General features: G+C 41.8%; 2 protein-coding genes across 2 annotated transcripts in view; one reads left to right on the top strand and one right to left on the bottom strand.

The window, feature by feature from the left end:
• Positions 1 to 655: 655 nt before the first annotated feature.
• Positions 656 to 12,726, bottom strand: SMIM13 (small integral membrane protein 13). The gene is made up of 2 exons (XM_041475429.1): positions 12,545 to 12,726; positions 656 to 4,048 (listed from the first exon to the last, which is right to left on the bottom strand). Exons 1-2 carry the CDS (start codon positions 12,618 to 12,620, stop codon positions 3,855 to 3,857), a joined length of 270 nt encoding a protein of 89 aa, XP_041331363.1. The 5' UTR covers positions 12,621 to 12,726; the 3' UTR covers positions 656 to 3,854.
• Positions 12,727 to 21,154: 8,428 nt separating this feature from the next.
• The window catches only part of ELOVL2 (ELOVL fatty acid elongase 2), a 48,977-nt gene continuing 44,625 nt past the window's right edge, over positions 21,155 to 25,506 (top strand). The window contains exon 1 of the mRNA XM_041475413.1: positions 21,155 to 21,210. Within this exon, the coding sequence (XP_041331347.1) occupies positions 21,208 to 21,210 (3 nt within the window). The 5' untranslated portion in view covers positions 21,155 to 21,207. The remainder of the gene's footprint in view (positions 21,211 to 25,506) is intronic.

The following is a 25,506-nucleotide window of genomic DNA, read 5'->3' as shown; positions in this document are numbered from 1 at the left end:
ACAAATCCAACTTTCTAAGGTGAAAAGATCCAGGTGCTCAAGTCACATAATACATAATGCACTCCATTAGTAGCTTGTCTTTAAAAGTAAGAAGAGTAGAACAACAGCAGAACAGTTATTTCTCTCAAGATATTTCAGATTTTTCTTCAAAATCTTCTTTCAATGTCTGATTATTAAATAAAATAACTCAGGATACAATGCATTTTACTTAACAGAAGCAGTAAGGGATGAAGCATGTCCTCACTTCCTTCTCCTGTACATCTTCATTTCCAAAATAAGAACTTCCTACTTTACCAAGACACTTATTTTAGAAAAACTAGAGTCTACAACCAGTCTTAGAAAGATCAAAAAAGCAGAGCAGGGAGGTGGCTTGATTTTTGGGGGGTTTGTTGTTTGGTTTGGGTTATTTTAGTTGCTAAAATAAAACCCAAAGGTTTCAAAGTATAAGGTAGAAAAAACACCTTTACTAACAACTACTCTAAAAGATATACACAAACCTGCCCTTTACAATGAAGTCATCTGCAGGTATTACACCAGCTAGAATGTGACTTTTGACAAGTCCTCTTTTGTAGTGTTTCACACTCAAACAAGCAGTCTAATTCTACAGACAAAATCCCACTCAAAAATGTAACCAGAAAATCACTCAGGTCAAATATTCATATCAAGACTGGTTATTTTATTTTTCATCTGTGCAGTCAGTTAAAAGAACAGTAATGATGAAAACAGACAACCACAGAAGCTTTAGGTACAGTTTTGTAACACTGAAGAAGCAAATGACCACACTGAACACATTCTTTATGCTGGTCATTTCCAAATGAAACAGAAGGACATACACAGTTCTAGTTCAGTGCAAAACCTGGTATTAAGCAGCAATGTGATCACAAATTGCAACACTGTCACATACAACACAGGAAATTACTGCTTATTCAAAGTTACACAGCCCCTGCAACAAAGATGATATGACTGTATTTAAAATAAGAACCCAAAATACATTCAAGATAACGGCTGCAACAATAAGGCAATCGTTTTAAAAATAGATCCCACTAAACAAAACAAGACCAACCTGTTGCCTTTGTAAGGTTTCAGACTTGGATGGGTGAATTCAAAGTTAAGTGCTTACCCACCACTAGCGTTTCAGAAGGACATTGGTAAGAAAACCTGAAGACATGAGTATATTGGACTGCCAGCAATCACAACCCAGCTCTTATCACAAGCACATGTCCCACACGCGCAGCTTCGCTCTTACACGTTTGCACAAAGTGCCCTGTACAAAGATGTCACTAGAGTTTCCTTCAAGAAAAATTAAGCATTGACAGAAGACATTAGCATTTCAAATTCTTCCAAACCACATTATATTATATACCTTTGGCCTGCCACTATAAGACCATTAAAGCTACACACTAGGGAGACAGTATTATTGGCAGCTATGTCACAACAACATTGAAAAAATAGCATCAGCTGTTTAAGAAAAGAAAGAGACTGAAAATAACTTTGGGAGTGAAATGTACACCTACAGACAGAACGGAAGGGAGAAGAAAATTGTTTGGCTAGAGCAGATGAGCTACCCAGAGGTTCCATGTCCATCATATTGCATATTTGATCCCTGTCCACATTCAAACCCACATGGATTTCTCCTTTATTATCTTGCTCCAGAGTCTTGATTGTTGCATCTTCAGAGCTACCCTGAACTAGCCATGTATACTGCCATACCTTCAAATTTCTTCACAGCTCCTAGAAGCAGGGACTAAGTTACTGTTTCTTAGCCAGGGATACCATAGGCATCAGCCTTTTGCTGTCTTCTGTGCACTAAAGCCTAGGCAAAGTGAAGTGCAGTGGAGTGTCAATATCCTATGTCAGTACAGAGCAAGTTTATTTATAAGCCTGTATTAGCAAATCTTAAGATGAAGATGCTAATTTCTTAAGAAAAATGTCCCAGTATTTAATTAGCACTGCTAGACTGAAAGTCTCACCATGTGACAAGACATAAGTACACAAGAAAATTGTGACATTAAGTAATGTGAGGCAAACTGAAAGCAGCAGGGAATAGAATCTGATTGCTTCTGCTCAGTTTGAACAAATGGGAAGTTTACTAATTAAAGAAAAAAAAAAACAAAAACAATCAACCATCATTAGACATTCCCTTGCCAGCACGCAAGACAGAGGAGGAGACAATTCAACATGTGTTTACAGGATATGTGCATAGCACTGCCTAATCATGCTTCAAAATGCAACCTTATGCTTAATATATACATGCTAGCAAATGAAAGTCTTTTAGACTCCAAAGGAAAAGTCAGGGCTGATCTACCTTATGTATTTTAATACTGAAACATCTAAATGATTTTAAGAAGTGAATACCCCTCATTGGATTTTGATCACTATCCAAAACTGACAAATTAAAACATAAAGGCACTAACAGAGTGCTCTTTTCCTAGATGTAGGCCTAGTTGATGAAAAACCTAAATGCTGCTGCTTTCAGCCATATAACTGAACCAAACTACAATTTGGAAGCCACAGGCTTAAACTTCTTAACAGCTAAAAATACAAGACCGATTTTGAAGTCCTGATTAAGTTTTTATACATGGAACAATGATCCAAACACTACCACATATCCAGACTTTGAGAGAAAACTGAAGCTGTTCAAGACGAGACCTGTTGGTAGTTCTCCCTCATACACAAAAAGGTGTTTTCACGCATGCTCATCTTTCCAAAATCTCATGCATCCATCTTCAGAGTTGGTACATAAACAGAAGTGGAACATTTCATTCTGAAGTGCAATATCAAAACAGCTGTAGAACTCATCCTCAGAGAAAACAGGAGCAACTGCTGATTACTGGTAAAAATCTGTAAGTCCTCCAGCAAACATGAGGTATCGAATTCCCTGCTGCAACACTGTCAGAGTGTCCTAGTGATGTCTGACAAACTGCTAAGAGAGCCTTAACTGCTTCTAGGAAAAAAAGTTATGTTAGATACCAAATACCTGATGTAAAGGTGTACAAGGAGAGCTAAGAGAAGGGCTCATTATCCAAACACCAAAGATGACACTTCACAATACTAAACAGTGAGCAGTGCATAACCCAGGCACCTTCCCATCTTCAGCACAGGCTGCACTTGGAGTAAAAGGTTCAGGAAAAACATTCAGAAGCCTAGCAGACTGTTTAAACTATAATCCTTCTTATATACCAAAACCAAGAAAACAGGTCTTGCCATCCAATTGCTTTCTTTGCATCTCCTTCTTTTTTAAAAAAGAGGAGATAATAAAAACCTCCAGATCATGTGCACCTAATAGGATTTTTCATATTTCGTTTATACTTTTTATATATACAAGAACTTAACTAAAATCTCACTTTAGAATACGTTCTAAAGCAGGATATCCTTTCAACTGATTTTTTAGTTAACGTGCTTTCTCAAGGTTGAAAAAATATATATATTCATATACAGCTAAGGAAATAAAACTCAATTTCATTATATGTAGTTACAGTGCTGTAAAGAAAAAATAATTTATTAACTATTTCAAGTCTGAAATATTTACTATGTTCAGACTAATGCAAAGGCTAAGCCTAAGGTCCAGGACCTGTTCTTCATCTGCGTGCTGAGATGGGAGATACAGGAGCTCAGCATTTTTGTGATGGAGATTTCTCTCCACCTCTCCCTTCTTCCAGTATTCTGTGACTTGCTGCTGAAGCCCTCCCTGAACCTCTACCGCAGTAGCATCATCCATTGGTAGCTCAGAAGTAAAGGTTCACAGGGATCAACAGTACCTCTTAGGTCAGTTTCTCAGTACGGTCACACCACTGAAGGACACAGTGCAGAGGTGTTAACCATTCACAGTTTACTCAGAAGTCCAACGGAGTACTTTAAGTCGAGTCTTCCGTAGGTGCCCTTCGCTGCCGAGCCGACTTCTGTCTCCCTCTCTGCGGCGAGGGCGGAGTTTCCTGTTCAGTTTCTGTTTCTGAAGGCTCGTTGTCTCCCTGCTGGGACCCCGTATCACCTATCAATTCTCTCAGGAATTTGAATTTAGACAGGAACAATTGCCAGACTACATACCATCCTGTAGGAGAAAGAAAAACGATACTGCTTAGTTACCTCATACAAATTGATAGCCAGCTCGCCGGCAAAGTGTATCCAAAAGGGAAAAAACATTTGAACAGCTCCCAGCCACTACCTGCCAACCCCAACAGCCCTCCACACCACATCCACTCCTTTTTACAGTCATAAAAACCAATTCAACTTTGTAAAAGTCGTCCTCATCCAGAAGCAACATTTAAGCTGCAGGAAAAGCCCTACGCATTCCAAACTGAACTGCCACAGCAAGTAGGTGGGTGATCACCATCACCCAGATAAAGGTCTTAATTGTCAGGAAAAAAGAAGTCCTGTGGTTATATCTCAAACAAGGACTCAGGATTCATTACACAGGCACTGTGAAAGCACTGGAATTGCTCCCCTCACCCAGAAAACACTCCGTTCTGGAAATCACATTTTAAAAATTGCATTACATGATCACTATTAAGCACACTTGCTCAGATCCTCAAATTAATATCATATTTTATAATAAATCCTATTCTGAAATGGACAAGGTCTTCTTTATGTTCATTAAAAGACCACTAAATTCAGTGAGATCCCTCGCCACGCCCAAATCCCACTAAAGTAAAATTAACATTCTGTGGTAAATCTGTGTTCTGCTCCACTGCTAAAATACTCTGGGTCCCAAAATTATGCAAGTAAAGAGCTGAGATGGCCACATTTCTAGAATCTGTCTAAAAAATACTGAAGATCCACCTGCTCCTCCTCCTCTATCTTGTCTAAGTGTTTCTGTAACAGATAGCCAAAATAAAACTTGAAAAAGCAGATATTAATATACCTAAACCCAAGCCAGGATCTTCATTTTAAGAGAACCCACTGAACAGGAACACAACTTATCTGTGAAATACAGTTAAGTGGAGCAAAATTTAAATAGCTCTTTGAAAACAAATGCTATACAAACATCATTTGTAACACCAACACTGATCTGGCCTGCACAGAGACTAGATTTAATAGACCCATTCTCGGTTCAGAAGGTCTTGCCAGCTATTTGAGCCTAGACTGCTGACCTATTCAGTTATTAAGAGCCCTATTTTATAGAGCTAGGGAAAACTGTCCTCCCACTTACGCAACTTCCAGCAGAAGCAGACTTCTTGGAATGGACAACAGGACACATTAGAAAGGGGGGAGAAAGACTAACAACTAACTAATAAATAAATAGCACTTATGTAACTACAGCACCTCTGTATTTCTTCCTCTTCTGTAATCAGAGTCAACACAGGCAATCCATTCCTTATGACAAAAACAAGATTCCACCCTTCTCCTCCTTCCTGGAATACTTTTCATAACCTGCAGTTTTTTAATTTCAGTAACTTCTCTGCTCCTGAGGAAATTGAAGAAAAGCTTCTGTATGACAACCTTTTATGATCTAAATTAATTCCTAAAGCCTACACAATATTTCCTTTCCCATGAATACCTAACCCCTTAAATGACTTGTGATTAAATCAAATCTGCTGTCCCACAAATGCATTACATTCCCTTGCACCTAGGAAAAGAAAAGACTGTAGATGCCCGAGTTTGGCTTCTCTATTCTTTCAGAACTAGGAGTAAAAATTGAGCTAGCAGCTCTTTGAAGGTTGATTCCATTGAAAGGGGAGAGGGAGAAGGATGAGGCAAAAATATTTAGGGCATTCCCAGAAGGGTTTTAGGGCACTTTATGGAAGCATGACTTGAGTACATTTGGTGTAAATAGATACTCCATTAAAGGAGGTATTTTAAATAAGCTAAATAAAGTGAACTACATGCTTCCTCTATCACTACAAACAGGCTACTTAACAGCCAGAAGTACTATGGAGAGTGTGTTGGGGAAATACTAAAGAACATAAAAAGTTCATTTGCACTCTCAACAAAAACAGCACTAATTTATTTTCAGTGTTTGGTCTGAGTTAGAGAGCAGAACAGAATGGTCTAAGTATCCAAAACCCCAAGTACCATAAACAGATCCTGGAGCTCTCTATCTTCAGACTACAAACAAGACAGTGTAAATAACCAGCCAAGGGGACTGGTTCTAGCAGCCAAACAAACAGACCAGGGGTAACAGGCAGGTGAAACAAACCACAATACAGTGGGTTGAAAAGAAAATTACAACAGGCTAAGACAAAGGCATTAGTGGGAGGGCAACCAGGCCTGAAACCAGCACAAAAAACCTCACCTGTCTCCTAGGAGAGAGACTCACCTGTCTCTCCTCCAGGTCTCCCAGCCTGTACCAGAAACCTTTAGGTATTAAGTAATCAAAGTAGAGAGATTTCTTTCACTTGCTCTAGTTACCATGCCAGCTTGGATGGAAAGGTAAAAAAAAAAGTTCACAAAACAAACACACTTGTCCAAATCAAGTTTGGACTTGCCTCTTCAGCTGAGCCTCTCTGTCACTAAATAAATAAGAATTTTCTTGGAAATAACCAGACTACTAAAGAACAAGTTATTCTGGGTAAGAAAAAAATCTCTCCAGCAACAATATCAACTAAATACATCATTAAACAAAACCACACACACAGACAGACACAAAGCCTGGAGGCAGATTCACATTGTCTCTGAATCAGAAGACAATGCATTTTCTATTAACTTCTCATTCTCTTAAGAACACTGCAAAATGGTAACACCCATCACTGTGCCATACTGAATAACTGCAAGTTACATAACCGTGTTTAGAAAAAGAAAATAATTGTAAACTAATTTAAAATACAAACACAAGAAAAGGAAAATGGGCATCTCAAGGCATTCTTTTGTGTATGTGGCTCAGTTTAGCTTTGTGGGCTTTTTGCTGTAGAGCTTTTCCTGGACACCTAAGTGACACCATTGGTTTGCATCTCTAACACTTCCACTCTGCTCAGGTAAGCTGCTCTCAAAGAAGTCCTACTGGTTTAGCTTCACCACACACACAACATTTGATTAGAATCAGTCTTTCAGTGCTTGCTTTATTTTCTTTAGCTATTTGATTTACCTTTTAAAATCATCCTTAGCTTGACTGAGCCTGTGGAAGCCAAACAGCACACCTACAACACGCCTTCAGCAAACAAGCAGTGATGACATGCAGACTATAATACATAATATTTCTACACTAACTGGTGAAAGAAGTTGCCTCTCAAAGCAGTAAGCCAGATCAAACATACATCAGCGCAGTGCAAAGCAGGGGATCCAGCTCTTGATGTAGCACATACCTGAATCCTGTGTTACAAAATCAAAGCTTACCAGTGTTTTGCAGCTAGGCAAAACAGCAGCACCCAGCCTTGCAGAGTTTAGTACTCATTAAAAGCTGGGTGCCACCATCTCACTTAAAAATGCCACAGCCAGATGCCATGCAAAGATACATCTGGTACTGTGCCATCAGTATGTCAACCCCCCTCTAATAAATCACGATGCAATGTGTTTGTAAAGATGGGGCTGTGAGTCAAAGCCTTTGACTCATAGAGGATGTATGTAACATGCATGCAATTCAGACGTTAATCAGATTTTATGGTTTGACTAGACTTCATTAAACTATTTTTTCTGTTACTTCCCACATCAGCTCCTGGTTCTTTGTAAAGGGGAAAGAAACAGTGATCCAACTACAAAGTTACTCCCACTGCAAAAGTGAGGGATAACAAGTCTCAGGTCCATCTATTTCATTCACATTTCACTGCCTTGTATGCAACAGCCAACAGAGTTTTCTTTATTGGACCACATTTTCCTCTTCCATTTGAACCAGGAAAAGCAAAAAAAAAAGAAAAACCCCAGGGTTAATATGGAGTTCTGGGTAAAAGCAACTTGATTTTCTTATGTGAAATACAAATGAAACCAAGAGAGACAGGATGGTGATGCAGTAACTGCAGTAACACAGAGAAGACTGAGCTTCCAGTTCTGACCCTGCTGTGGAATTCCTGTGTAGTCTTGCAAGATCATTTTACTTCTTTGTCCCTACTGACCTGAAAATAAGATCCTATCATGCCAGAACATGGGTACTAATTTAAAACTGGGGTATCACCATGGTGAATGTTGCCTATATTCAAATGCTGAAGTCCCCATCACAGAAAATCCTAAACAGCTACAGCTAAAAAAAAACCCCTTGAGATGCTAACCTTAGATTTGGGAGAACAGGGCTCTTCTCTGAGCTCTGTTAGATAACTCCTGCAACCATGCACAAGTGACTTCATCCGCATCTCTGATGGAAACAGTGGAGCACTAGTATACTGCCCTAGGGTATAGCTTTGCTATGGAGAGGATCAGCCTGAAGGAAGCACTACTCTGACACTGGGATAACAGAGGACATCAGGTGACATGGTGCTTGGCTCTGCACAGCTCCATAAACCTGCTCCATTTAATGCAACACTACCACTTGCTGCTTGCTGACTGAGCAAAAGGAAAATTGCTCTCTTCTCATCTCCCATTTATTTCAAATTAAAGGATATTTTCTCTTTATGAGTGGTCTAGTCAAGCATGACTTTCCTCATCTGCTAAGGTATTTCCCAAGAATTAATCATTGAAGATAGTTACAAAACTGTTTAAGCAAAGCATTAAAGAAAAGCTATTCAGGCAGAATTATTTAGGGCTGAAATGTTTTCCCATCTGCAGCTGAATTCATACTTCTGAAGTGAACCACACATTCATTTCAGCACTTAGAGTTACATGATTTTTATTTTAAGGTTGTATGTCTCAACGTGCATTTCATTAGCCTCTTTTGACAAATGAGATGAATGCTTCCATCTGTTCCAGTGAAGGCACTTTGGCAATTTCACTTGGCTTCATGCATTGCTACACTGGGAAAATATAACAAATACACAGAGGTAAGCAGTACTAGAGTTCACCTTGGCTGGTGTTTTATTTTATCCTTGTCTATGCACAAGTTCCTCCCATCTCAGAGGTACATGGAATACACAAAAGCAGCAATAAGACCACCAGAAAATCAGAAAAGATGGGAATGAAAAAAGTGGAAGCAAGTTACCTTAGTTCCACTTTTAAAAGAGCAACTGAAAATTTGCCGTGTTTACAGTACCTCAGTGGTTTCTGTGTCAGATGTGATCAGTTTACAAATGCTAGCTGCAAGCCTCCTGTGCTTCTTAACTAATTCAGATTATCACTGAAAGTAGCAGTTGCCAGCATTCAGACATGTTTTAAAGAAAAGGAAATCAGGCCATTTATTCAAAGTAAATTTACAGACAAAAATGCCTAACTCACATTGCTGAAGAACCAGCAAAGTAACTTCTGATAGTTTGTGCACTGAATTTTGTCTTTTCATGTCGGAAAAAAAAAAAAAAGGTAAAGTGAATGTTTTACTCATTGCGCACTGAATTTTGTCTTTTCATGTTGGAAAAAAAAAAAAAAAAAGGTAAAGTGAATGTTTTACTCATTGTTTAAGTTTTGATAGCCCTTATCATATTATATGTGGACGGGCAGCAGAAATCCACATGATCCTGGATATTTAAGTTCATTACTCTCTACAGGCAATCACACCATGAGTCCTTTCATGAGCTCAAAATCCAAGTCCCAGCTCTTTACACTCTTGACCCTTCATCTCCAAGCTGTTTCAACACCTCTTGTCAGATGCTTAGTCCAGATTATATCCAGCCCTTCCTATGTCAGATTTATCCATTAATTTGTATGTCTCAGTGGTTTTTGCTGGCTTTTGCTCATATCCTGTCACACACAGCACTTAGGCAGTTTCCTCACCACCTTCACACCTGGAGGTCGCTACTTTTTCCAGCCTTCCCAGGGAACTGCCTCTCACTAGCATGGATAAACAATTAAGTTCAAAGTACTCTTTTTTTTTTTTTTTCCAGTAGTAGTCTTGACACTGTTTTCCTTGAACACTTTCCATGGCAAAAGAAGTATAAATGGTATAACCAATATTAAATAATTAATAAATGCTGAGTAATGGAAAAATAATTACAAATACTATAAATCACTATCAAATCCCACTGAGTCACTTCTAACATGGTAACAGTTCAAATCCCTTCCCAAAAAACCCAATTAATGTGTCACCTTCCTCTGTTCAGTACATCTGAAATCTAGGTACTTTCAGTAATCATTTTATAAAGTCTGACACTCATTAAAGTAAAATACAATGAAGGATTCAAAGCAACGTATTCATGGAATTCAAGATCAATGTCCAATATGTAACTCCATACAGCTAAGTATTTACAAGCCACTTAAAAATAAAGTTATTCATTACTTCTGCTTTCTTTAACCAAGAAACCACTAGGCAAATAATTATGTTATGAACCAAAGTTAATGCTTAGCATTCCAATTCCATTTGTCATATACAGACAAAGGCAGAAGGGCCTGAGGAAAATGATGCTTGTTTCTGAGTTTGAACAGCAGGTTGCAAAATTGTGTTACACTTTCAGCAAGACAGCAAACAAAGATCTTGTATTCATACTTAGATATAAAAGCCCTAGCAATTACCATGCTGCATCTTCTAAAAGTTGAAAAGTGGCCAGTCAACACCAATGAGGGTAGAGAAACTTGAATAAATACCTGCTTAGGTCACTGTTTAGTCTGTAACAACAGACCGTACAGGACATGCAGGAAAAGAGCAAATTATAGCCTTGCAGTTCCAGTTATCAGCATTTCACAGATTTCCTCACCCAAGATAATGACCAAGATGTTGACCTTTCTTCCAGGAACTTTAAATGACAGAAGTTTCAGCATCCAAAATATTCCTTGTTGATGAGCTCGCAAATTATTTTCCCATTGTGTAAAAGACAATTTTTTGTTCAAACCTGTTGTTTGATCATTTAACTTCATGTACTCCACTCCTCTGCAATGATGACATTTCGCAATGCTTCCCACTTCACTTTTGACTTGCTACTCAGTGATACAGCCATCACCCCTTCTCCAGTCATCTATTTTCCAGGCTTGACAGATCTAACCTGTTTAAAGTTTCTTCAATGCAGAAATAATTTCACAGCTCTCAACAAAGAATTGTTACAGAAACCCTATCTTTTTAAAAAGAAACTAGGATTTCATTTTTTTAATGAGGTGACACACTTTATCAAGAAAATACACTGTGTGAGACACATGCACATGGATGATTCCTATAGCAGCATAATAACATTTTCTCTTTCAGGCTTCTAAAGTTTGGTTGCCTGTTTGCTAGCTACAAAGCATTACAGAGATATTTTGGAGAAATGCTTGCAATTAGTTCAGCTAATCCTTTCTTTGGGATAATAGCAGCTCAGTTTGATTCCATTATATTTCTCCTCACAAATTCCATGCATGTACAATTCACACTTTCAATTCACTTTCTTTCCTACATGTTAATACTGGACTTCACTTCCCATTTCACTGTCCAGTCCCTTGACAATGCAAAATCTTTCCACAATGCTTTGTCATTTTCACAACAATTAGCAGCTTTTAAATTATTAAACATCAGTCTTCACTCCCTCAGTTTTTCAGAAACCACTTGTAAACACACTTGCCACCAAGGTACCAGGTAAGTTCACAAGTGGTTGTAAGTCTCACAAGCCTCTCAACACATATTATGGCACAGTTTGAATTTGCTGGTGTGGTTTTTGTTTGTCTGTTTTGAGAGCTGCAAGTTCTGCATATTGGCCACAACATTCACACACTGCACTGCTGATTCCTTCCAAAAACTCCCAACAGACCTGCAAGTCATCCCTCCCACTGAAATAACCCTTCCCTCTGCATATTGGGAAAAAAAAAAAAAAAAAGCAATCATTGGATGAATCATCATCAAGGTTGGAAGAAACCTTTAAGATCATCCAGTCCAACCATTCACCCAGCATTGCCACCGTAGCCCCTAAATCACTAAACCATCTCCCAGTGCCACATCCAGACACCACCTCAACACCTCCAGGGATGGTGACTCCAGCATTCTCCTGGGCAACCTGTTCCAATCCCTGACCACCCTAACAGTGAAAAAACATTTTCTAATACCTAATCTGATTCGCCCCTTCAGTTTAAGGCCATTTCCCCTGGGCCTCGCACTGCATGCACAGCAGATGGCCCTCACTGCAGCCCCGTGTCAGGTGGTTGTACAGGGCGACGAGGTCCCCCCTGAGCCATGCCCGTCTCGATCCACGTAATAAAAAACCTCCTAAGAGCTGTCTTCAGTCAATTCCAGCAAACAGATGTCAGAAGCCCAGGAATGCCGGTCCCAAGTTTACTTCCTGCACTCACTGGCATTTCAGACCCATGCATGTAGAAGCCGCACAGGGTGACTGCGCAGGAGTCCCGTCACTAAAAAGAGCCCTAATTTCCAGAGGAAACGGCGAATTCAACCCCGAAGTAGGGCTCTGGGAGCATATCAAGGCTGGAAAGGACTCGGGAACAAAGAGAAGAGGGCGCTGCACACCACACACGCTCCCCCACAGGCCGGGGCACGGTGCCCTTTTCCTTCCCCCAGTCAATCCCAGCCAAGAGGAACCACCACAGATTGCGAGCCCGCCGCGGCGGTGCGAGGGCGGCCGGGGGGCACCGGCACCGCCCGCCGCAGCCGGGCAGCAGCCGCCCCCCGCGCCCCGGCACTCACCGCACAGCATGAAGAGCAGCACGCAGGCCAGCGTGGCCACGATCACCAGCAGGGTCAGCCCGATGCTCTGCCACATGGCGCGGCCGGGGGGAGCCGACAGGACCCGGGCCGGGCCGGCGGCCGCGGCGGCCCCACTGCTGCTCCTCCTCCCGCCGCCGAGGAGCCGGCGGCCAGGCGGGGCGGGGCTCCTGGAGCATCGCGCTGGCGCGTGGAGGTGCGCGGGCTGTGCTGGGAGCTGTAGTTCGTTTTCCTCGGCAGCCGCCGGAGCGGAAGGGCAATCCCGCCAGCCAGGACTACAAGTCCCGGTGTGCCCTGCGGCACGGTGGTGATGGTGAGGGCTGTATGAGGGCGGAGGGAGCGGCGTGTGGGGTAAAGCCCAGGGGCGGTGGCTGGAGCCCTGAGCGGGGCAGGGAGCCTCGGAGAGGTGATTCAAGGCGATGCTCTGAGCGGTCCGGTCTGGTGGAAAGTGCTTCTCCAGAGCAGTGGGGTGGGACTGGATGGTCTTTAAGGTCCCTCACAACCCAAACCATTCTGATTCCATCGCTCTATGACTTAGATTTAGGAATGGGGCAAACTGATTTCTTAATCCTCCTTCCCCCTCTTGCCATTCCTGCCCTCGCATCCCCCCAGTGGGATTGTATAAAGGGACAACAGAATATCCAGGCCTTAGTCAAGGAAGCAATTCTATGCCCTGACATGGTTCGAATTCCACCTGGCCTTGGCTCTTGCCCTCTGTTGACATGGTGGTGGCACATCAAAGCTGGCCCTTCCCACTTAAAAGAAATCTGAGGAAATAATATCTCTCAGAACTGTGAGATAATCTTGATTGTGATATGGACTTTGCTGTTAGCACTGGAATGAAGTTAAAATTTTCCTTTGTAGTGTGCTGGTTAATGTTTCTAAAACTACTGGAAACATGTGTAAATCCAGCACTACAGAAGCTTAGTTTCCCATGGGCATGCCAACATTGTAGTGATGCGTCAGAGAAAGCTAGTCCAGTTCTTTGTTTCTTTTATGTAGTATTTAAAAATCTTCCTGTTTAAGCAGAGCTAAAAATTGCTTTCCTGAACTCTGAGCATGCCACATGCCTCCTCCTTTTGACATACCTGTGGAGAAAATTACCTGCATGTGCAGTTCCCCCATCCACATCCTTAAACCTGCTGTGAGTTCACCAAATCAACCTAGAGTTCTTTCTTTCCAATCCTAGCCTTCTTTTCCCAATGTTCCAAGCCCTGTTTAATACTCTGCCTGGAGTATTAAACCACTTAGCATATCTTTTGCAAGTATCATTTAATTTGAAACATGTTTTCTGTTATTTTCCAAGTTTTACTTTGACATGACTCCTGATCTTTAAATGTTATTACAGTTCTCGCCTCAGCACTTGTTACATATACTTAAGCAAGTTTTCTTTTGTATTACAAACAAAGTAGTAACAGTTGCTACCATATTATTTTTGAAAAATAAGCTTCCTCCTAGCTGCACTGTTCTGTTTCTCTGCTTTTTTTGCTTATCATCTGCAGTTAGAGTAAGTTCTCTGGATATGGGACTACTACCTTCTCTTTTCTGTAAAATAGATGTCAAATTTAAGAACTATTAAAATAATCCAAATATGCCATCCTATGGTTCCAAACTCATATAATAATAGCAGTAATAGATTCATTCACATCACATCCCCAAGCATTGCAGAGCCACACAGCATTCGGAATTGAAGAATTTAATTTAACTTAATCTTGGAATCAAGTAATTTTGGAGCAATAAATATACGTGATCCATTTATATAGGCCTCAGATATACATGGGGAGATATATATATATATATATGTATATATGGCTCAAACACAAATAGTACTGCTCAAGGCAATATGGAATTTCAGGCACACAGTGATTCTTGGGCTGTCCTGTGTCCTGTGCAGGGCCAGGACTTGGACTTGATGATCCTGATGGGTCCCTGCCAACTCAGCATATTCTGTGATTCTAATAGACTAGATAGTAAAAAATGAAAACAAGTAGCAATTAAAGTTCTCATATGTTCTGTACAGGTTGAACGCCGTCTAATCAATGTATGTTCAGATTGGAAAACCTTAACTTTACTTATTTATGTTGTCCCTTTCTCTAGTTCATTCACTGGGCTAGTCACCTTGTTGTAGAGGGCCAGCAGGTGACTTAGGCATTATTTCCTGCCCATAAATCTATTTTGACTAGTCACAGTTACCTTGATCTTCATGGTTTTGGAGACCACATGAGTTCCAGCAGGATTTTCTCTATGACCTTTCCAGGGACTGAGATGAAGCTCACAGGCCTGTCGTTCTCCAGACCTTCCTTGCTCCCCTTAAAGACAGAAGAGATGCTTGGTCTCATCCAGTCTCCAGGAACATCTCCCAGTCAGCATTGTATTTCAAAGCTAATTGAGAACAGCCTCGCAGTGACATCAGCCAGCTCTCTCAGCAGTCAAGGACACAACCTCTCAGGCCCTGGGAACTTAAGGTATTTCCATTTTGTGTATATGTCCCCTAACCTGGTCCTCTTCCACTGAGGATAAGTCTTCCTTACTCCATTAGACTTTCCCTCTAATCTCTTCCTGAGACTGCTGAATGCCAGTATGGGTGAACTACTGAAATTGTCATCAGGACAGACATAAAAAGGACTTTCTGGCATAATGGCTGGGGCACTTCAATAGGAGGTAGATGTATAGGTGTGGGGTAACTGGGGGTGTTACTCTACAACCAAGAAGAAACTCTTCCTCCTCCAACCATTTAGTCAACACAATCATTGTTACTCTATTTTTTCCCAATACATACAATAAACTCTTTTGAGCCACTTTGTGTCAGTTAAGATTTATATGCAGATCTCCATATGAATGAAAAAGCCCAAACATGTTACATGTATTTACCTAAGACTTTTCTTCAGATGAAAGTTAAATGACATGAATAAATATACATCTATCCCACTGTGTATCATTTATTTGCCAAAAGTCTGTACAATGCCAGTGATGATGCACTTGGGATAGGTGAGCTGCAATGTAGACATGGTTGTTTTTCAAAACCCCATACAATCACACAAAAGAAAACAGAACTACTGTTGGATGCATGAGGTTTTCTATTCACTGAAGTTCAGATATTAGGTTACTTATACAAATCTTATCTTGTATATCCAATTCCTTAAGTGAATATGTGTGATGCAGAGTCACAAAATTGGAGCTCATCCATTCCCTGAGGAGGATGGAAAAATCTCCCTCATGACATTATGACCTTCTCTCCGTCCTCTCATTACATGCTTGCTGCATACTATCAATATTCTACATTGAACACTTTTTCCTGTGATGCTCAACACTGATCAATCTTCCCACATCTTCTCAGCGTGTACGACCACAGACACCCTGACATATATTTTGGGGGTGGGGAAAAGAGGATGCTCAGGCCATCAGGCAGCAGCAGGACTGCAGCACCAGACTGCAGTGAGGGGGCACTCAGGGGGCCTCTGCCCAACAGTACACCAAACCATGGGCTGGCCCAGAGCAGCAGCAGCATTTGACATGTTTCCTCAAAGCAACAAGGCCCCACAATGCTGTGAATAACAGAGCTAAAGACTCTTTAGCTCAGGGAAGAGGGGTGCAGAAGCTGAGGGCACAAACCTTATTTTCAGGGCGTGAAAGCTGATGCATCTAGACCAACCAGTTGTTTCACAACAGCCAGTTAACCACTGTTTGTGTTTGCATAGCAAGACAAGGGGAGGGATCTTATTATCCCTCCTTCACCTGCGAGAGGGCTGAGGCAGACAGACACATTTGAAATATCAACTGGTTTTTGATTGCCCCTTCTGGCCTGCTTTTGAGCTGGCATGTGGGGAAAATCTCATGCCTCCCTTTATTTGTAGCACAGCTTTTGCTGATGTTGGGTACTGCTGCAAGTGCTCAGCACTTCAACAAACCCACACTTGGTTACCTACAGGGAGACAGCAGAAGGAAGAATTAAATCATTGACTAGCTGTAAAAACTTATATGTAAACAGCACAGAAATTATTCTATATAAGGCATTTATTCTTGTCCTGAAAAAGAATTTCAGCCACTTAAGTTTGTTGGGGTTTTTTTGTCCTTTTCCAGATCCTTGCATCATTCATGGCCTCTTGTTTATTTATTATCATCCGCACCCTGCATTGATGAAGTGGGAGTGTTGCCGAAGGCTATTATTGCAAATAAGGCTTAGTAAAATGAATGTGGGCAGGAAAAGCAAGTTAAAGTAATCCAGGCAGTTTTTGTTCTACAGTGTCCTAATTTTTTAAGCCTTCTCTTGGCACATATAGTATCTCTGAAGGTAACTGGCAACCACATCAACTACTGGAGCCAAAATAATGTATAGGAACTTGACTGCCTATCAGTTGTACCCCAGAAGCCAGGCAGGTAGTTACAGTAAAGGCAGAAGGTGCAAATTGTAGCCTCTTCTGCTATTCAGAATATACTCATTGATCTTCCCACTGCTGATTTTCTTTTGGCATTAATACACTTCTCTTTTCCTGTGGTGGGAATACAGAGAAACAGCTTCCTCCCACCCCTTTCCTTCTGCGTTACACTGTTACTCATGACATTGTGAGCTCTTGGATGTAGGACACAGCAAGACCATGGTCCCAAACTGGGACCTCCACAAGCTACCCTAACACCAAATACTGGTGCCTGTAAGAGGTTCATTCAGGTTCATCCTTAATTCCCAGCAGTTAATGCCAGCAGGCTCCTCACAGGAGACATACAACTCACCTTCAGTATTTACTTTGGAGCCCTCATGCTTTTCCCAGTTCTTGGCTGAATTAAATGAACAGCACAGACTATTTGTATAAACATGATAAGCCTAAGAGGGATCAGAAAATTCTACTTACGTTAATTTATAGAATACAAAAATACATAACTAACCTTGTCTGTGACTGCAGCCAAGCACTTTTCCTGTTGCAAATGCTTTCCAGCTTTAGCCAAGCCTTTTAAGAGTAAACATCAGCAGTGTTCGTTCGTGTCCGAGAGAGGGTGCTAAAACAAAATATTTACTACAGAAACTTCAGAGCTCCACAATTGCTCAGTTCAGTGCTTCTGCCTGCATACATTTATTTTGACTTAGTTTTTATTTTACTTGCTTGCAGCTGGCAATTTAATGCAGGCATTAGCTTTACGAACATATTACACCAGCTGTAATTTCAAAGATGAAAATAACATTTAGAAAGAACTAACCATACTAGAGAAAAACAAGGGAACAAACTTCCAGATTTTCACTTCAGCCTGATTACTCAGATTTAATTGCGTGCAGTTTTATTACTGACAGTTCTGAGTTAATAAAATTAACAAAAATTAGGAAAAGTTAACTGAAGGCAGAGAAATCACGTTAGATATACAGAAGAAATTCTTTACTGTGAGGGTAGTGAGGAACAGGTTGCCCAGGGAAGCTGTGGATGTCCCACCCCTGGCAGGGGCCAGGGCCAGGTTGGATGGGGCCTTGAGTGAGCTGTTCTAGAGAATGGTGCCCCTGTTTATGACAGAACACCTTGGAACTAGGTGATCTCTAAGGTCTCTTCCAACACATTCTATGATTCTATTCTGTCACACTGACATTGTAACTTCCCATGGTGTCACTAGCAAAATTGAAATCTGCAGGTACATAATCACTGTCCTGTGCCAAAAAATTAGCAAAAGAATGGATAACAGAAGAAAGATATCCTCTTTCATCTGAACTAGATGCTCAGAGACCAAAGAGACATTTTCCCAGTGAATTGATAGAGGCTGCTGGCAGAAGAATATTGTGAAACAGTCATGACTCCTGAGTTTAAATTCCAAGCTTTGGAAGAGGTCATGGTCAGGTCAAGAGCAGTGGCTGCTAGTAGGTGACATAGTAATGGGAGACAGAAAGACTTTTCTTTCCCTAACTAAAACTTTTTCCTGCTGATTGAAACTTAGTGGGAGTTGAGCATTGCTGGTAGTTGAGTGATCAGTGATACCTTGTCCACCCTGTTTCCTACTGAGCTGTAAGCCCAGTGGGACCTGTCAACTTTGAAGTCATTGCAACTCAAAGGTGCTTTTCCTAAGATGCAGAGATATCCAAAACTTGACTGGACACCACCTTGGGCAGCTGGCTGTAGGAGACCCTGCCTGAGCAGGTTGATTGGACAGATGATCTCCAGAGGTCCCTTCCCACCTCAACCAGTCTGTGATTCTGTAAATTAGGCAGTTTGTGATAAAGTACAACCTAGAACCACCCCTAGACCAGCAGTGCTCAAGCTAACTCCCTGTGGTATTGCACTTTGAACAGTGGTGGTTGTGTAACAGCATTGCCCCAGAATGAAGTGCTGTTTAAACTGCCTCTTCTTACTCTGCCAGTTTTCAGGGAATTTCAGCTGGAACTAAGCAAGTCTATTTGTCCATATGTCAACTTATTTTTCTGCCTTTTATCTCAGGACAATGTGCTGCTCAACAATCACTGAAAGCTGGCTGGCAGAGGTCTGCTCTGCTTAGTGCCTGGGATCCAACTAAATGCATGGCATCACTCTCCCTACAAAACAGATGAATCCAAATCCGGCCACAGCCCTTAAACCTCCAAATTCAGGTCATTAGAGAGGTGTTAAAAATATCTGTAATGCTATTACAGCTTCTCTTAGATGCCACCAGAATCCTATTTGTTCTTCACTGGAGACACTATTGTTTTTCTAAAAAAGAAAGTTGCTACTGTAGAAGGAAACTAGTTAAGGAAGAAAACTATCAATTAGTATGAACATAATGGGTCAGGAGCAAGGAACTGAAGAAATTAGAAATGTGATATCTTTACCAAACTTGAACAGAGGTTTCCTTTCTGTTTTAGACAAAGAATAACAAGAATAAAGACAAAAATACCTTGTATTACCATATTCTTAGGTCTAGATTTGGCTTGACACACTAACCCAGATTATTTTGGACTATAAGGAAATTGGATTAGAAATTGTGAAGCCAAAGCATTGCAATGCACTGGGTCACTTCTATGTTCCTCTGTCAGTCAGCTTCCAAACTGTTCCTCGCTCTACAGCACCTAAAGAGTGACGAGTTTTTTGGACAAAGAGGACAATTTTCTGTTTAGTGAACAATTTCTCTTGGGAAAAAATAGGTATAGAAAGTACTTCTCAGTATTTCAAGATGGTTTGCAATTATGCACAAAGAATTAAATGAATAACCTATGGAAAAGATGAAGTAGGGGAAAGGTTGGCAGGTCAACCTCAGGAACTGGGGCAGTTAGTTTGGACTAACATGCTGGAATTGGAAGCTTGAGCAAACAAGTTTGTGTCTGTAAAAGTGGGTTAGAAATTACATAAGGACATGCTTTCACATGAATCTCCTGGCAGTATTGTTTCTGGGCAGGCAGCAGCCCCGGGAAGATCACCATCCTCACTGTCTTTGGTGGATCTCTGTGTCTAGATCCAAGAGAAAGCAAGGGCTGAAGCAGTACATGGAAGAAGAGCTAATCAGGGAGGAAATCTCAAAGTCCAGAACATCAGTGCTACATTTTGGACAAATATAACATGTCTGACATCAAATATGCTTCAGTTTGTGAAGAAGACACCAGTCCTGCACCACACATGCTTTCCTTGACTTATTTCCACTGTTTTTCCCACTGACATGGAAACACATGTCTGAGCTCTGGTCAACCAAATTATGAACACAGAATTGAGAAGGCAGCTATGAGAAGGCAGAAGTGCATGTATGGATATGTAATTTCTTGACAAATGTTCCTTTAGAAAATAAAATAAAAATTAAAAATGGTCATCATTTTTAAGAAATATTATTTTGTTTTGTTTATTAAAAGCAGGGATAAAGAAGGAGGAAATTTTCAACCAACTTTGATAGTTTACATAATTGTTTTATAGTAGCTGTAAGACTTTGTTACCACTTGTAACAAAAATGAGTTTTGAAGGTGTGAGATTTTGTGCTTATTACACCCAGCACAAAGCCACTTCCTTCCCTGACTCTTTTTCTGTTGTGTATCAGAGGCTGAGTTGTGATGGGATCTGTAGCTCCTGTTCTGTGTGATTTTTGTTTCTTTCCTAGCCAGCCTAAACATTTTCTTAGCAATCCCTCCCTAACAGACAGATCTCCTGGGAGATGCCACAGTTGGAATCATAGAATCATTCAGAGACCTCTGAGATAATTGAGACCAACCGGTAACCATTAGGTGGATCTCACTTTGGCACAGTGTGTGCAGGATTCAGGGGTTCGGGGATTCAGGTTAGAGAAGTTCAGCTTGTAAATACGAGTGCTGGGCCATAGACCAAACCCAAGTTGAATCCAAGAGATTCAGTGACCCTGTCTGCCCCCAAAGCGGCCCGACAATGAATTGAATCTTCCCGACAGGGTAGATTCCAACAAAGGCAAACGGCCACCATCTGCCGTGACAGCTGGGTGGGCGATGGAACAGCACGACACAGCCTCTCCCCCTGCTCAGATACTGCTCCCACCGCCTCCCCATCCCTCCGCTTTGCTCTGCCCTCCCTCGGCGGAGCCCCGGCGGTCTCTCCCTCGCCGTGCCCGCCCTCGCCGGCGGGGGCGGGCTCGCCGGTGCCGGTGCCGGGAGGAGGCGGTGCCTTATAGGGCGGGCCGGGGGCCGCGCCTGCAGAGCCGCGCCGAGCCCGGCGATACCCTGGACAGCGCCGCGCCGCCGCTCCGCCGCCATGGTGAGTGTCCCGCTGCGTCCCCTTCCCGCACACGCTCGCATCCCCCCGGGGCCGCCTGCCTCCGGGCCGCCGCTGCCCCTCTCCTCCCTGCCCCCCGCTCCACCGGGGCCGGCGGGGAGCCCCCGCTGCCCGCCCTCCCTTATCCCCGCCGCTACCCCCGCTCCTACGGGCCACGTTCAGGGCGTGATTTTTCGGGGGGAAAAGGGAGGCATGGCCTCAAATGCCCCCAGCCCCCACGCGAGGCACCCGACCGAGCGCGGGTCGGGTCGAGCGGCTGAGCTTGGGCATTGTAGGGAAGGAGGGAGGGACAGAGGGACCCTTAGGGAGCGGGGGAGAAGGGATCGGGGAGAGCGAGCCCCGGGGGCACCCGCACGGCACGGGGAGCCGGGCGGCGTGCGGGGACAGGCACGTGGAGGAACGCGGTCCTGGCTGGAGGGAGGGATGGAGAGAGGGAGCAAGGGATGCGTAGCCCCTGGGCATCCATCTCCTCGGGCCCCCTGCCCCGCTCCGAGCAGGTGCATTCTGCTCTGCTCCGAGGTGCGTTTGAGCGTGTTACATAAACCGATTATTCCCGTTAATTTGTTATCTTAACAGAAGCTCTTGCTTTAACCATGCAATCTGTAGTGGAATAGTGGAACACTTCTCTTCTTTTTTTTTTTTTTTTTTTTTTTTTTTTTTTTTCATGTAATGAATGAACAATGGAGTTTTAGATTCTAGTTCAGCATTTAAAAGAGTTAAAGTGGAACAATGAAGTCACCTATTTCGTGAGCAATGGCGATTCCCCGTAGCACATTGTGTCTTTGCAGTCATAGTAACTTTCCCAAAGGGGCTCATCCTGTTTATAAACAGCAATGCATTAAGTGTACTGCCAACCTTACAAAGTAGGACACTGTCAAAGAAGTTTTGCAGCCTTAAATTTTGAGACACGTTGGAATGAATAATTTGGCAAAGCTTGTTGTATCAGAAGCTTGAGACACGATTAACAACAGAGCCTAGTTTTTGTTTTATATGATTTAGCAACAAAAATACTTTTTTCCCCCAAAAAAGTCTTTGCATCATATATAGTAAATTCTGCCTTCCTTGAACAAAAATCAGTTTGGATCCTTCCTTCCCCCATAAATCCAGACATTAATATTATTCAAATAGTCATTCTATGAATTAACTTCAGTCCTCTTTCTAAAAGTCATGTATCTACCTGCTGTCAGTCTGAATCTGTTTCTCCCATGTATTCTATTTGCCACCAACTCAGCTTTGGGATGATAGATATGAAAAGACCCTATTGAAAATACCTAAATTGTGCAGTATTTTATGCTGCCTGAGCCCCCTTAGAATGACATAATTGAATTCCGATTTCCTATTGATTTGGAGTATAAACACAAAAACTATAGCTGTACATAGCTGCACAAAGTCTAAGTTAATACCAGCCATTGATAATGTCTTCCTTGTGGCAGAGGAAGAAGGTTACAAAGATATCTGGTGTTGCAGAAGGTAATGTACATTATTTATCAGTAATTGGTACAGGTAATACCCAGGTGCTCAGGAGTACTGAGGCAGCTGGAAAGAAAGGTAAAATACCCAGAACTAGTTAAAATGGTTCATTTTGATTCCTTCTAGGACTGAGATGAAGTCAGTTATACTAGTGCAAATCAAGGAAGCATTAATTGGTAATATAGGCATTGGCAACCTCAGACCAATTGAAATTACAGCTGAGACCTACCCTTAATCTGTTCTTTCTGGTTCCTAGAGCTGTCCAATTAACCTTGACATTTTTCTTGAAATGGCTGGAAGCAATAACCAGAAATCGCCATTCAGAGTTACACATGGATTTGGATTAGCAAATTTTGCGCTGCTGTATGTCCAGTAATCTTAGTGTTCAAAAGCTGCTGACATTTCCCAAGCTTTGTTACTCATACATAAAGGCATTCTGAAGAAAGAATTGCCAATCTGAGAAAGTCCTTGAAGTGGTATAAAGGCTGAAGGTTACTTTGGCTCTGAAAGTGGAAAGAGTGTCCTTGGAGTAATAGTTACTAAAACAAATACCTGAGCTATTGATGAAAGCTGTTGCAATGATGCTAATGCAGGGTTGAAAGTTACAGCACATCGATTTCTAGATGGACCTGGAGCTTGGGGGCAAGGGGTCATGGGGACATTGGAGTATACTACCAAAGGTATCAGGAGCAAATGTAGGACAAACAGATTTTTGGCCCAAGTGGTGGGAACATTGATTAAGCATTCCCTTCACTAGTATAGAAAGAGAAAAAAGCAGGCTTATGTTGCTGGTATCCTTTAAACTCAACTAAGAGTTTTTTCAGCATCCTGGGTGTTCAATAATCACTATTATTTGTAGAAAGTTGCATAAGAAAACTTTTTTGTTTGTTTGTTTTGAAACTACATTTTGCTGAAGCAGCAAACCACTGCCATCATAAAGCATTAAGTATTTCCTCATCATCCTCACCGTATGAGGGCAACCACAGTGGCTTGGTTCTTCTGTTTATGTAGTTCACTGCAGCTCTCCTTGCTTCAGTGAATCTAGGTCAAATTACACTGGCTCAGGATTTGGCTGCACCCTTGAACTTTAAACCGATTACACATTTTGATTTGTCAGTGTATTTTCCATGGGGTCAAATCCCACTTTCATGGAGTAAGAGGGTGTATAGCATTGCACAGTCATGGCAACTTATGCTTACCAAGAGACTAAGTAGCACTAAGGTAAGCATAAACATGAGGACTGTATTTAGATATAATAAATACTGTGCCAGTATCTATACCTCTACAAGAATCCAGTGGTAAAGGGAGAGACAGAAGCTAGAATATGCTTTTCATTTCCTTCAGAGGCATTGATATCCCTGTAATCTGAAGCCAACACAGAAAGACACCTAACTCTTCTAAGCATTCATAAGCGTCATGGCCACCATATCAGGATATGGACCTTGATATGGGCATACATTGATTGCAGAACATAGGCAAAGAGCCCTAGAGAGAGCAAAAAATGTCTCTTCTTCATTGACAGTAGCCAAAATAAACCCCTGTCTCATTGTACATTGGTGTTTGTTAGTTTCTCTGAATACTGCATGAGAAAGAGGATTGCAAAGACAATGTTCTCGTCCCTGAACAGTGGCACGCAAATTGGAAGAGAATGCTTTTCAGCAGACAGAGATCAGCTCAGCACAAATACCTGGTGACACAACATCCAATGCTACAGCACCCACAAGATCTCTCCAGCTCCAGCAGAGTGAAGAGGGAACAGACTGCAGCAGCCCTGCCATCCAGAACCAGAGCAGGAAGGCAGGGTTTGCCAGCTGACACAGAATTGATAGGCTGTGGGAAAACATGCTGAGAAACTGCATATAGAACAGAAAAAATAGGCTCTACTTGCATAGAAACTCAAGAAGAGACACTGAATCCTTTTGTACATGGTGGAACTGATTAGGAAAAAAACCTTCAAGGAACTGAAGTAAGAGTCCACCATTTCATTTGCATAATTACAGGTGCCTGCTTACCAAAACCTGCATGCTGCCCTTGGTGTTGATCCCTCTTGTGTCTAGGGAGATCCTTTGATTCTTGAAGACTGATTATTGTATCTTCATTACAAGCAGTCTGATCTGTGAAAAAAAGCACAGTCCTCTTGTTCATCAGGCACTTGATTTCACATTCATTTAACTTTATAGCATCTCTTGACTTCATTGAAGAAAAAGGTTAATCATAGGCAAACACTTTAAATTTGAACCCCTGACTCAATCAAAAGTTGGGAAAAACCCTGCCAATAGTATTTTCTTGAGGCATTAGTAAAGTCCAAAGTAAGGCAAATATAAAGGCCTGTTTTATTCCCTGATCTAAGCAAAATTTAATTGTAAGTAAATAGAATAACATCATAATTCTTCCTGATGGTTTCATGCCATGCTATATGAGAGTTTTGTTAAACACTGCCTGTAAAACTGATTTAAAAGCTGAGACATTATTAAGCCTCATACCAACAGAGTCTGGAGTCTATATTCAATGATAAAATAATCTGTCACAAGTGCAGTCTGATTTGTAATTAAATAAGGTAATGGAGAAGGGAGGGAAATTATGAGGATGGAATTAAGTGTACCACTGCTTGTTCCAGCCAGAGCTGCTGGGATGAGCCTGCCTGGTGAGGCAGTGGTGGAAAGGTACAAGGAGGATTGCCCAGCTGTAACTGAGAAGAAACACCCGGGGATGTGCAGATCTGTCACATTATAGATGCCACACTTCAGACTTTGAGCACACCAAATTTATCAGCCAACTTGTGAGTGCCTGGCAACAGTGGAGCTTGTA

Source organism: Pyrgilauda ruficollis, unplaced genomic scaffold (assembly GCF_017590135.1).
Source record: "Pyrgilauda ruficollis isolate IOZ18807 unplaced genomic scaffold, ASM1759013v1 scaffold35, whole genome shotgun sequence".
NCBI lineage: Eukaryota > Metazoa > Chordata > Aves > Passeriformes > Passeridae > Pyrgilauda > Pyrgilauda ruficollis.
The sequence above is the reverse complement of the archived record's forward strand: the minus strand, read 5'-3'. Positions and strand labels throughout refer to the sequence as shown.